The sequence below is a fragment of the Cervus canadensis genome, chromosome 30, assembly GCF_019320065.1.
Source record: "Cervus canadensis isolate Bull #8, Minnesota chromosome 30, ASM1932006v1, whole genome shotgun sequence".
NCBI lineage: Eukaryota > Metazoa > Chordata > Mammalia > Artiodactyla > Cervidae > Cervus > Cervus canadensis.
Genome location: NC_057415.1, coordinates 13,079,785 through 13,092,499, shown reverse-complemented (window position 1 = coordinate 13,092,499; position 12,715 = coordinate 13,079,785). Strand labels below are relative to the sequence as shown.

Below are 12,715 nucleotides of genomic sequence, written 5' to 3'. Positions count from 1 at the left end.
CCAGGCCTCCCTGTCCATCACCAACTCCTGGAGTTTATTCAAACTCATGTCCGTTGAGTCGGTAATGCCATCCAACCATCTCATCCTCTGTCATCCCCTTCTCCTCCTGCCTTCAGTCTTTCCCAGCATCAGGGTCTTTTCCAGTGAGTCAGCTCTTCACATCAGGTGGCCAAAGTATTGGAGTTATAGTTTCAACATCAGTCTTTTGAACATCCAGGACTGATCTCCCTTAGGATGGACTGGTTGGATCTCCTTGCAGTCCGAGGGACTCTCAAGAGTCTTCTCCAACACCACAGTTCAAAAGCATCGATTCTTCGGTGCTCAGCTTTCTTTATAGTCCAACTCTCACATCCATACATGACTACTGGAAAAACCATAGCCTTGACAGAGAGTGGACTAGTGGTTTATTAGAGCTGGATGAGGGTGGATGGAGGGGGAGGAGGGATAGGATGGTGATAGATAAAAGCCATGAAATTTATTTTTGAGGTGATAAAAATGTTCTAAAATTGTGCTAACTGTTGCACATATCTAAGAATATGCTTAAAAAAAAAAACCAGAATTGTTTACTTCAAATGTGTGAATTGTATGATAAGTGAACTATATATCAACAAACCTTTTTTTTTAAAGGAAATATAAAGGAAGCTGTGAGTATAAGAAACACTCACTGGCTTCCCCAGGTAGAAGTGAATGGCAGGAGGACGTAGGAAGGGTAAGAAGGGCCACGCGGAACCCATGATCCCATCCAATGGCAAGTTAGTAAATCAAATGAGCAGCCTAAGAGTCACATAGCTGGTATGACAGCAACAGAGCCCCTTCATTCATTTAGTCATTCAACAAATGTTTACTGAACACCTTCCATGTGCCAGGTTACGTGCTAAGAAGGTGGGATATATCTGTGAACAGCTGTTTGAAAAAGAGAGAGAAATATTAAAGGATGTTTGCTACAGTATTGTTATGCTTTCAAAAGACCACGTATTATATGATTTCATTAATATAAATGTCCAGAATGGGGGAATCTGTAGAGACAAACTATAGAGAGAGAGTACAAAGGTCCGTCTAGTCAAAGCTGTGGTTTTTCCAGTAGTCATGTACAGATATGAAAGTTGGACTATAAAGACAGCTAAGTACCAAAGAATTGATGCTTTTGAACTGTGGTGTTGCAGAAGACTCTTGGGAGTCCCTTGGACTGCAAGGAGATCCAACCAGTGTCAGGGAATGTTTGACGGGAGGATTCCTACATGCTATCTCTCATGAGTCCTTTGTCCCTCTTCAAGCAGAACAGCACGCTGCTCCCAGGGACTGAGGTCATTGCGTGAGGCAAGCATGAGTCTCCTTTAGTAAACATTCTCCTTAGGACAAAACAGCTTAATCTCCTTCCCCTTTCTTGAGATATGGATTGTCTCCTGACCTTGTGGTAACAGTTGCTGTACATTTGGTTTTCTGATCTCTATCATTCCCGAAAGAAGTTTCTTGTACTGCAGCCTATATATACTCATAGAAAAATCATTAAAGCACCTTTGCTCCATCAGAGCTTAGGTCCCCGGGTCTTTTTGTCTCTCTCTCTCTCTCTTTCTCTCTTTCACTTTCTTATCGTCGACTCCGCACCACAAGGTTCCGGTCCATTAAAGGACCCCAACAAACCAGTCCATCCTAAAGGAGATCAGTCCTGAATATTCATTGGAAGGACTGATGCTGAAGCTGAAACTCCAATACTCTGGCCATCTGATGCCAAGAACTGACTCATTTGAAAAGACCCTGATGCTGGGAAAGATTGAAGGCGGGAGGAGAAGGGGACAACAGAGGATGAGATGGTTGGGTGGCATTACCAACTCAATGAACATGAGTTTGAATAAACTCCAGGAGTTGGTGATGGACAGGGAGGCCTGGCATGCTGCAGCCCATGGGGTCACAAAGAGTTGGACACAACTGAATGATTGAACTGAACTGAACTGAGCCTAGTGGTTTATTAGAGCTGGGTGAGGGGGGCGGGGGGGGGAGGAGCGATAGGATGGTGATAGATAAAAGCCATGAAATTTATTTTTGAGGTGATAAAAATGTTCTATAATTGTGCTAAGTGTGCTAACTGGAAACAACTGACTCTCTATAAAGAACAGTTAAATAACCATGATGGAATTTTATGCGTCTAAGCATTTATTTTAAATTATTATTGCAATCTATATCAATGGACTTGCTATTATGTTGAACTTTCACATCCGTATAAGAATACGGAAAAAGAGTTCAACATAATAGCAGGTCCACTGATATAGATTGCAATAATAATTTAAATTATTAAATTATTTAAAGTAAATGCATAGGTTCTTCCAGTAGTCATGTATGAATGTAAGAGATGGACCATAAAGAAGGCTGAGCACTGAATAATTGATGCTTTTGAACTGTGATATTGGAGAAGACTCTTGAGAGTCCCTTGGACTGCAAGGAGATCAAACCAGTCAGTCCTAAAGGAAATCAATCCTGAATATTCATTGGAAGGACTGATGCTGAAGTTGAAGCTCCAATACTTTGGCCACCTGATGCAAAGATCTGACTCTTTAGAAAAGACCTTGATGCTGAGAAAGATTGAAGGTAGGAGGAGAAGGGGACCACAGAGGATGAGATGGTTGGATGGCATCACCTGCCATCATCATCCTTGTTGCTCCAGGATGGTGATGAAGGACAGGGAAGCCTGGTATGCTGCAGTCATGGGGTCACAAAGAATCAGACATGACTGAGCAACTGAATGACCACAAATTAAGTTGAACCATATGAAATTACCAATTTTATAGGTCAAAATGGTCAAATACTGGCAATTTCATATTGGCAACTATGTATTTAAAAATACATGCATGTAGGCTCATCAGTTGTAACAAAGGTACCACTCTAGCTGGGGATGTTGATAATGGGGGAAGCTATGCATATGTGGAGGCAGGGGGTTTATGGGAAATTTCTGTACTTTCTAATCAATTTTGCTGTGAACCTAAAACTGCTCTAAAAAAGGAAGTCTATTAAATTGTTTTAAAATGCACACAACTGTGTTTAATAATATATATATATCTATAATTTTATATAATTTCATGAGCATAAGGAAAGATGTGAAAGATAAATACTTGCCTGTTACTATTTTGTATGTTAGAAGAGAGAGAAAGTTGTGTGTATGTGTGCATGTGTGTGTGTGTTAGGGAGGTATTAACTTTTTCTTTATATATCTTCACATTGTTTCATTTATGACAATTATGTATTATTTTCATAATTCCTAGGCATAATTGACAATTACAAATAAGAAAAAGAATACAAGAGGTGCTTATGGAACTGAATCCATGATCCAGATTCACAGCCCTTTAGCCTCAAGTTTAGTTTTATGGCCAGACTGTCTAGACATAAACACCCATCATGTGCTGAGGAAGTTTCATAGAAATGGGAATTAGTTGTGGATCTGGACTGTCTCGATAGCTACTCAAAAGGAAACACAATAAAAATAGTTTTGTAACATTTGTGATAAGACTACAGTACAAAGATTGATCACTAGACGTCCTCAAATCAAGTGCTCTTTGTGAGAATTTCTGAGGACAAAGAAGTCAGAGGTATTTTATGTGCAACATGAAATATGAGATAGGAAATTAGCAGAGATAAGATTTCAGTACATTGATGTGTACCTTGATGGATTCCACTTTCCCTCCCTAACTGCTGAACCAAATCCCAAACATCTCAGACTTAAAGCAAAAAGCGTATCTTTTTTTTTTAAGAATTTCACTTTATATCATGTTCCTCCTGGGAACCCTGAAACATTGGCAGCTTGAGAGGCATGATGGGATCGTGGTTTCAGACAGTCACTGGGCATAGGATGCCTGGGCTCAAACCTCAGCCCTGCCACTCACTGAACTGGACAACCTCCTCCACCTTCATGCAAGTCCACCTTCCCTGCATGTTTGTCTATAAGGTGGGGATGACAATGAAGAGCTCCTCTGGGACTATTATGAGGATTAAATGTGCTGATGGAGTTAAAGCATTTAAAATTGTGCCTGACATTAAAAAAAAATTTTTTTTTGCATTAAAAACTTCTCATAGTCCGGCACGTCCGTGCAGGGGGCTGAGGGCCGCGGTGGCTGCCAGCATGGGGTTGAGCGAGGGGCCGGCGGGCTCAGCCCGGAGCGGGCGCCTCCTTCGCCCGCCAAGCCCGGCGCCCGGGGCCCGGCTGTTGCGGCTCCCGGGGAGCGGGGCCGTGCGGGCCGCAAACCCGGAGCGCGGCGCTGGACCGAGGCACTGCGGGCCGCCGTGGCCGAGCTGCGCGCCGGCGCCGTGGTGGCCGTCCCCACCGATACGCTGTACGGCCTGGCCTGCTCGGCGAGCTGCTCGGAAGCACTGGGCGCCGTGTACCGTGTCAGGGGCCGCAGCGAGACCAAGCCGCTGGCCGTATGCCTGGGCCGCGTGGCCGACGTCTACAGGTACTGCCATGTGAGAGTACCCGAGGGGCTCCTGAAGGACCTGTTGCCAGGACCAGTGACCCTGGTAATGGAACGCTCAGAGGAGCTCAACAAGGACCTGAATCCTTTCACTCCTCTTGTAGGCATCCGGATTCCTGACCACGCCTTCATGCAGGACTTGGCCCAGGTTTTTGGGGGGCCACTCGCGCTCACCAATGCCAACCTCAGCTCCCAGTCCAGCTCTCTGAATGTTGAGGAATTCCAGGACCTGTGGCCTCACTTGTCCTTGATCATTGATGGGGGACCCATTGGGGACGGCCAGAGCCCAGAGTGTCGATTAGGCTCAACTGTAGTTGACTTGTCTGTGCCTGGAAAGTTTGGCATCATTCGTCCTGGTTGTGCCCTTGAAAGTACTTCAGCCGTCCTCCAGGAGTACGGGCTGCTCCCCTCACATGGATCCTGCTTGTGACACTCTGGAGGAGGGTGGGCCCAATGACTGGTAGCTGGCAAGGCCTCATTTGCAGAGGCTGCTAGGGCTACAGTGTTAGTAGTCTGACCTTTTAAGGCAGAGTTTCTTTCTGAACTGTATAGACCAGAACTCAGAAGCTGCTCGTTAAGCCTCACACCTGGTTTGGGAGGTTATATTAATTTATCTATAATTTCCTATATTAGCTAAAAGCTGAATAGAAATTTTAAGTCCATTCCTAGGATGGCCTGGTTCGGTTAACAGATAGGTTTCTTCTTCCTTTGATTTTTGAAAAATAAATAACCAGTTTGCAATCTAATGAGAACCTCTTCTCTGGTGGGTAGTGGCATTTAAGGTCCAAATCAGCTAACGCATCAGTTGATGCTTTTTTAAGAGTCTCAAGTGACCAAAGGCACTTTGTGCTTCTGAAGCTGGAACCAGGTTAGGATAAAACCTGTGGAGCCATAGGCCAAACACTACTTCCTCTGAACCAGGGCTGGTTCTGTGCTGTAATTGCCTGGCAGAGTCATCATTTTGGTCTAATGATGGGAAGTAAGCTCAGTTGGGGCAGGGGGGTCCAAATTATTAAAGAATGTTGGAAAATCTCTGCTGTTCTTTTTAGCCACTTTTTTCTTATTTATTCGTAATACAAAGTATAATGACTTACACCTGTAATACCTTTATTTAAATCCAGTGTCTACCCTGCAGCTTTTATTTACATATATATATCTCTCAAGTATTAAACATAATTATTGTTGGGCAAAAAAAAAAAAAAAACTTCTCATAAAAGGTAGCCCTCCTACACTATTGGTGTGAATGTAAATTGGTATAACCCTATGGAAGACAGTATGGAGGTTCCTCAAAAAACTAGAAATACAATTACCATATGATCTAGCAATCCCACTCCTGGGCATATATCCAGATTCATAGCAGCACAGTTTACTATAGCTAATACATGGAAGCAACATAAATGTCTGTCAGCAGATGAATGGAGAAAGAAGAAGTGGTATAAATATACGTATCAGTAAGTCTCAGTCTGTCTAATCTCTAAAATGGTCCTCTGCCACACCTTCTCTTGCCCAAAACTCCTGTGGGCATGAAAGGAGGAGGCCAGTCAGTGGTCTCCTCTTCCCAGCCCCCCAATTCAGGGTGCCCCCACCTACTTACAGGTGTATGGTCAGCTCCAAGGAAATGACAAGTGGTCTGGGTGGTTTTATTCCTCTAATCTGTTTTGCATAAGGATTAGGAGCATGTGCTTCCAAAGGAGTATAACATTTTTAGGTGGCACTCAGTTGAGAATCATGCCTAACCCCACCCTCTGCCTCTGCCCCAAACATGCCCTCCTAGTGAGATCCATGGCCATGGTGATACAAGGAGTTAGGGTGACCAGGCCCATGTGATGGAATGCCTGACTTAATCCATCCATTGAACACTCACTTACACATCTGCCATGTCTCTGGATGTTAATGCTCACTTTTCTCCCTAAATTATTTGAGTCTAATTCCCACGTATGAAGTGGTGCAACTTCATGAAGTTGCTTCATGAAGCAAACAGGGATGACACGGAGTTTTGCGAGTTCTGTACTGCACAAAAGTACTCAACCAAGGAGGTGAGTAGGAATTGAAATCCAGCCCATGCTCCTTTTACCAAGCCAATTACCCATGGGGCTATATCTGCCCAGGGGTACACCTTTCCTAATGTACAAAAAAAATTTTTTTCTAGTCAAACAGAGGCCTTATGCTATACAACATACTATAGTACCCCATTATGAACTTTACCCCCAACAGATGATATATTTGCTATTGCCTCAGTGTCCCCATCTGTCAAATGGGGACAATGCACTTCTCTGTGTTTTATGCCTTGAGATAGTCATTGTAAGGAGCAGACTGCACTCACTAGAAACAAGGTCTTCAAGGAAAGTAAAGTTCATATAAAATTTTAGACATTATTTTCTCACTTTGTCCCAAGAAAGTGCTACTTAGTAGTTATGGGTTATCCCATGATCAGAGAGGAAAATAAAATTATTCTGTAGCCCTTGCCAAGGAAAGTTAATGGAAATTCTTATTCCACTACCTATGTAAAAGTCATGAGAAAGACTCAACTAGGACTAGCTGCACAGCTAAATGCCTATTCAGGGACCCAATAGAATCTTCAGATTAATTCTTCATCAGCTGTGCTCTCAAGTTTTATATGCAAACAAGGGTCATAAACAAAGCTACTAACCAATTTTCACAAAGAGATGAAGAAGAAGGGACTTTCTTTTCTTGAGAGCAGACAGTGTGCCTCTCCCTTCCTTGAGTTTCTGAAGCTGAATTGGATAGTGGTTGTTCAATCAAATGTTTGTTGACATTTGTACTAAGTAATCCAATACATGCTGCTGAATGACTGATGCTTCCCTTAGAGGAGAGATGTTGATCCAGACACAGGATCAGGAGGGTCCTAAATAATTCATATGGAATCATCTATTTTGGCTAAATCTACAGAAAAGGGACTTCAATTTCCAAGTTTAGAAACTTCTTATATCTGATCTAAATCTTACATTTTCTTATTCCAGTATCAATAGCATCAGAAAGCATGGCTTTAAAGCCATCAGTCTCATTCTACTGATCCAGACTAAAACGTTGACATCTTTAAAAGTCTGAATTTAACTATGTGAAACTTCTAGATGCATTTATCTTTCGAAGTAAAAATCTAAATGAACTGATGTTAGTATCATTCGGTCATTCTATGACCACTTGCTCTAAGTACAGTGCTTCTGAATTTCTTCTCGTCCAATTCATCATTCAGTTATGGACTGTATTTTCAGCCTTGAAGCCAACAGATGAGTTGTTTATTATCTAACTTAAAGAAAACATCAAGACAGTAGTAAAGAGAAAGCCAGTCCTGGGGTCCCCAGCTTGGCGGCTGGGAGAATCTCACTATCTCCAGTCATGCTTGTCTTTTCTTCCTCTGCCTCATGACCCTCCTGAGAGATAATGCATCAATTTGCAGAGGGGGATTCTCGAGAACAACACTCACCCAGTCTTTAAATGTGTTTCCGCTGGTTTCAATAGCATCAATTCCCATAGCATACACAGTAACTCCTCAGCCACTGAGTGACTTCATTCTTCCCCCAAGCACATGGCTACTTAAGAACATATTTACCGCCACCTTGTGGAACCAAAATCAACACCCTTATAAAAAGCCTGTTCTATTCAATTTTTTTGTCACTTGAATTTTTTCCAATTTTTTTATCACCTTTTCTTCTCTGGAAAGGAGCCTCTGTGCCGCTCTTGTTACAGGAGCATCTCACACCTGGCAGGGGAAAAAAAAACAATCTTTCTTGCTTCATGTTCTGTCATTCTTGGTCAAAATGGAGCTGTGACATACACAGAGTAAAAACTGCCATTCCCTGGGAAGCTCCTAAGCCTCACTGACAGTGCCAGGAATTGAACTATAATCCCTGATAATTATGTTTACAAGAAAGGGCCTGCCCATAATCTCTCCAAAAAAAATAATGTTATTCACATGTGTTTCGTACGGAGATCCACATATAGTAGCTTAGCCATGTGTGAATTCTGATCTTAGGCTAGAAAATGAGCTTGACCTAACAGAAGTGTTTAAATTGCCTGCCCTACGATATATCACATCACTTGCTTTCAATGCAAGGCATGATCTGGTTTATTTTCCATTGTGTTTCCCTATCGCAAAGACATTTCTATAGCTGTGTGTATCTCTATGGATGGCTTTAAGGGAAGGACTTACAAGTAAGACTATACCCATGTTTGGATAAACATATGTCTGTTTTACCTCAGCCTGAACTATCTCATCATGGGAAAGTTTAAGCCTGTTAAATACATACCAAAGTTTTTAAAGGGTTTGGTTATAAGCAATGTGTCTGTTCTTTAAAAATACAAAGCTTTTTCACTCAGAAGAAGCTAGTTTTGTACAGTTCTTAACAGCTACTATTTTTAAAATCTAAGTAGATAACTCATATGACTGCAGATTTGGCTTGAACAACCACGGTGGTTACTGAAACTACACAACATGGGCATTAAATCTGAATTCAGATACAATGTAGGAAGCAGCTAGAATTATCTTCTAGCATATCTCCTTCTTTTATGAAACCTACTTTTTTTACTGGGAGAGAGAACTGACTCTGAAAAGACTCTGACTTTTCTCAACACAATCCCTTTACAAGGCCTAAGAGATTCTGGAGTTGAAAGTTCAAGAGAGGAGTTGGGGAAGAATGTGGGGCTCTCGCAGGAAAGCTCAGGAATCTCGTAATACTAATGTAAGAATATCTGCAAGGGAAAAAAGTGTGACACAAGACAGGCCCCAGAAAGAAAGCCAAGAAAATGCTTTTTCCCATGTTGGTCAGGAGCCCAACAAGGTTCAGCCTCGGGTTTTCAGAGTACCGTCAAAGCTAGGTGGGAACTAACAAGTCACAAGTCCCCAGAGTGGAATGAATAATGCAAGGAAAATAAAGCTGAACAGACTGAAAAGTAAAATGCATTCTTGATTCTGTGTGATAGGCCCATTTTATCTCTAGGTCCTCAAGAAGAAAAATAAAAAAGAACCCAAAAGAAAGTGAGAAAAATCCATGAGCTCTTTCTGAGGAAAGAAAGTGAATCTGTCACCAAATATTTATTCAGAATGTTGTGGTGGCTATTGGTGCTGTTCATCAAAGTGATTAATCTCCTAGGCTCAGGGGAGAATTGTACTTTCTGGCTCCCAGGTCATTGGATGAGGACGTGTGGTTTTGGTCAATGAGTAGAGAGCAGAAATGACATGGGCTGCTTTCGGGACAGAACACTGACTGTTGGTACCAGACTCAAGTTCTCTCTTCCCTCTGCCACAGAGGTCTGTGATTCAGGGTGGTAACTGCTTAGACACCCTGGGGCTCTGAGAGAATGATCACAGTCCCCTTGCCTATCTACACTGAACATATAATGTAAATGAGAAGCAAACCTTTGGGGTCTTGGCGATTGACTTTTGGGAGATGTTTGTTGTTGCAGCATTATGAAGCTAATCCTGACTGGTACATACCTGCAGTAGAAGCAACATTCTTGTCTAATTGACGTAGCCAGCAGTATCTGACACAGTCCTTATGTACAGGCAATGAGTACCTGAAGCTTATAGTGGAGAGTAGGAACGGCATTGGCCTATGTGAGAAAATCTTACATTGAAAAGCAGGTTTCTGAGATACATGCACCTCTATGTATATAGCACCACTGTTCACAATAGCCAAAACATGGAAGCAACCTAAATGTCCATCCACAGGGAAATGGATAAAGGAGGTACATATATACAGTGGAATACTACTCAGCCATCAGGAGAACAAAATAATGCCAATTGTAGCAACATGGATGCAACCAGAGATTATCATAATAAGTGAGGTAAGTCAGAAAGAGAAAGACAAATATCATATGATACCACTTTTGTGGGGAACATAAAATATGGCACAGATGAACCTATTTACAAAACAGAAAGAGACTCAGACATAGAGAACAGACTTGTGTTTGCCAAGGGGAAGAGTGGAGACAATTGTTACCTTATTTTCAGAAAAGCACCAAAGCGTGCCCTTTGGTTCAGTTCAGTTTAGTCACTCAATCATGTCCAACTCTTTGCAACCCCATGGACTGCAGCACGCCAGGCCTCCCTATACATCACCAACTCTCAGAGTTTACCCAAACCCATGTCCATTGAGTTGGTGATGCCATCCAACCATCTCATCCTCTGTCATCCCCTTCTCCTCCTGCCCTCAATCTTTCCCAGCATCAGGGTCTTTTCAAATGAGTCAGCTCTTCGCATCAGGTGGCCAAAGTATTGGAGTTTCAGCTTCAACATCAGTCCTTCAATGAATATTCAGGACTGATCTCCTTTAGGATGGACTGGTTGGATCTCCTTGCAGTCCAAGGGACTCTCAAGAGTCTTCTCCAACACCACAGTTCAAAAGCATCAATTTTTCGGCATTCAACTTTCTTTATAGTCCAACTCTCACATCCATGCATGACCACTGGAAAAACCATAGCCTTGACTAGACGGACCTTTGTTGACAAAGTAATGTCTCTGCTTTTTAATATGCTGTCTAGGTTGGTCATAACTTTCCTTCCAAGGAGTAAGTGTCTTTTAATTTCTTGGCTGCAATCACCATCTGCAGTGATCCTGGAGCCCAAAAAAATAAAGTCAGCCACTGTTTCCACTGTTTCCCATCTATTTGCCATGAAGTGATGGGACCAGATTCCATGATCTTAGTTTTCTGAATGTTGAGCCTTAAGCCAACTTTTTCACTTTCCTCTTTCACTTTCATCAAGAAGCTCTGAGTTCTTAATGCAAATCAAAAACCCTCCCATCTCAATCATAATTAATTTTTCAAAGAGTAAAACATTGTCTTTCATTGTGGACCTATACATATATATATATATATATATATATATATATATATACATATTTACATATGTTTATTTTGTATAGATTTTGTGTGTATGTATAGATGTATTTTTCTGGCAAACTCAGTTTTAAAAATCACTAGTCAGTTCCCTGTGTTTATGATAAAGGCTCTACCTTCTCATCAGTAGAAGTCATTAAGTTATTTAGAAGATTTTCCATTTTAAATGAATGTTGATATTTTCTCCCTCTTTTTAAATAATTATTTGCTTTGAACTCATCCTTAATCCACTTATATTATTCTTACCCAAGTAATTTTTTAAAAACAGAATTCACTTAATATTTGTGATCAAATCTGATAATCATTGCTTCATGCAGTCCCCATGAAAAATGACTTAGTATATGAACAAATAAAGTTAATTATTAGTTTTTATGCATTCAAAGTATATTTAGGAACAAATAATGATATTAAACATAACTTTAAGTTTAAATATATATCTTAATTTCATAGAATATTCATATATAGCAATGAATACATAACTATATGAATATTTGGAGAAGGAAATGGAAACCCACTCCAATACTCTTGCCTGGAAAATCCCATGGACAAAGAAGCCTGGTAGGCTACAGTCCATGGGTTCGAAAAGAGTCAGACATGACTGAGAGACTTCACTTTCACTTTTCATTCTCATGCATTGGAGAAGGAAATGGCAACCCACTCCAGTATTCTTGCCTGGAGAATCCCAGGGACAGAGGAGCCTGGTGGGCTGCTGTCTCTGGGGTCACACAGGGTCGGACACGACTGAAGCGACTTAGCAGCAGCAGCAGCATGTGAATATTTGTCATTTTTTACTTTCTCAAATTTCTCTCTGAAAACTTTGTACATTTAAGAAATGTGTTAAAGTAGGTTAAACATTGCTACTTTTTTTTTCTTGTAAATTGTATTCAGACATAACCTAACAGGGGCTTCCCTGGTAGCTCAGACAGTAAAGAATCTGCCTGCAATGCAAAAGTCCCAGGTTCGATCCCTGGGTCAGGAAGATCCCCTGGAGAAGGAAATGGAAACCCACTCCAGTATTCTTGCCTGGAGAATTCCATGGACAGAGAAGCCTGGTGACCTAACATCCATGGGGTCACAAAGAGTCAGGCATGACTGAGCTACTGACTCTTTCATAACATACATATAGAAAAGTTCAGGGGCCATAATTATAACACTTCAATAAATTTTCACAAAATGAAGACACACAAGTAACTGGCACCCAGATCATGAAACAGAACTTGACCAGCACCTCATGGCCTCCTCCTGCCTCCTCCCACCTCTTTCCAGTCACAACCTTCTGAAAGTAACCACTAAGCTGACCTAACCCCAGGGTTTTGTTTTGTCTCTGTTTAAATTTCATATAAGTGGGATAATCCAGTATGCACTTTTTGTGACTGTTGCCTTGCTTCAATACTGTGTTTC

The 12,715-nt window shown here is 41.5% G+C and overlaps 1 protein-coding gene across 1 annotated transcript; it reads left to right on the top strand.

The window, feature by feature from the left end:
• The first annotated feature begins 4,066 nt into the window (after nt 1-4,066).
• LOC122431839 (yrdC domain-containing protein, mitochondrial-like) lies at nt 4,067-4,913 on the top strand. The gene is given in 2 exon segments (XM_043453374.1): nt 4,067-4,241; nt 4,244-4,913. Coding segments are annotated over 2 exon segments (777 nt in total). The 5' UTR covers nt 4,067-4,108; the 3' UTR covers nt 4,888-4,913.
• The last annotated feature ends 7,802 nt before the right edge of the window (nt 4,914-12,715 follow it).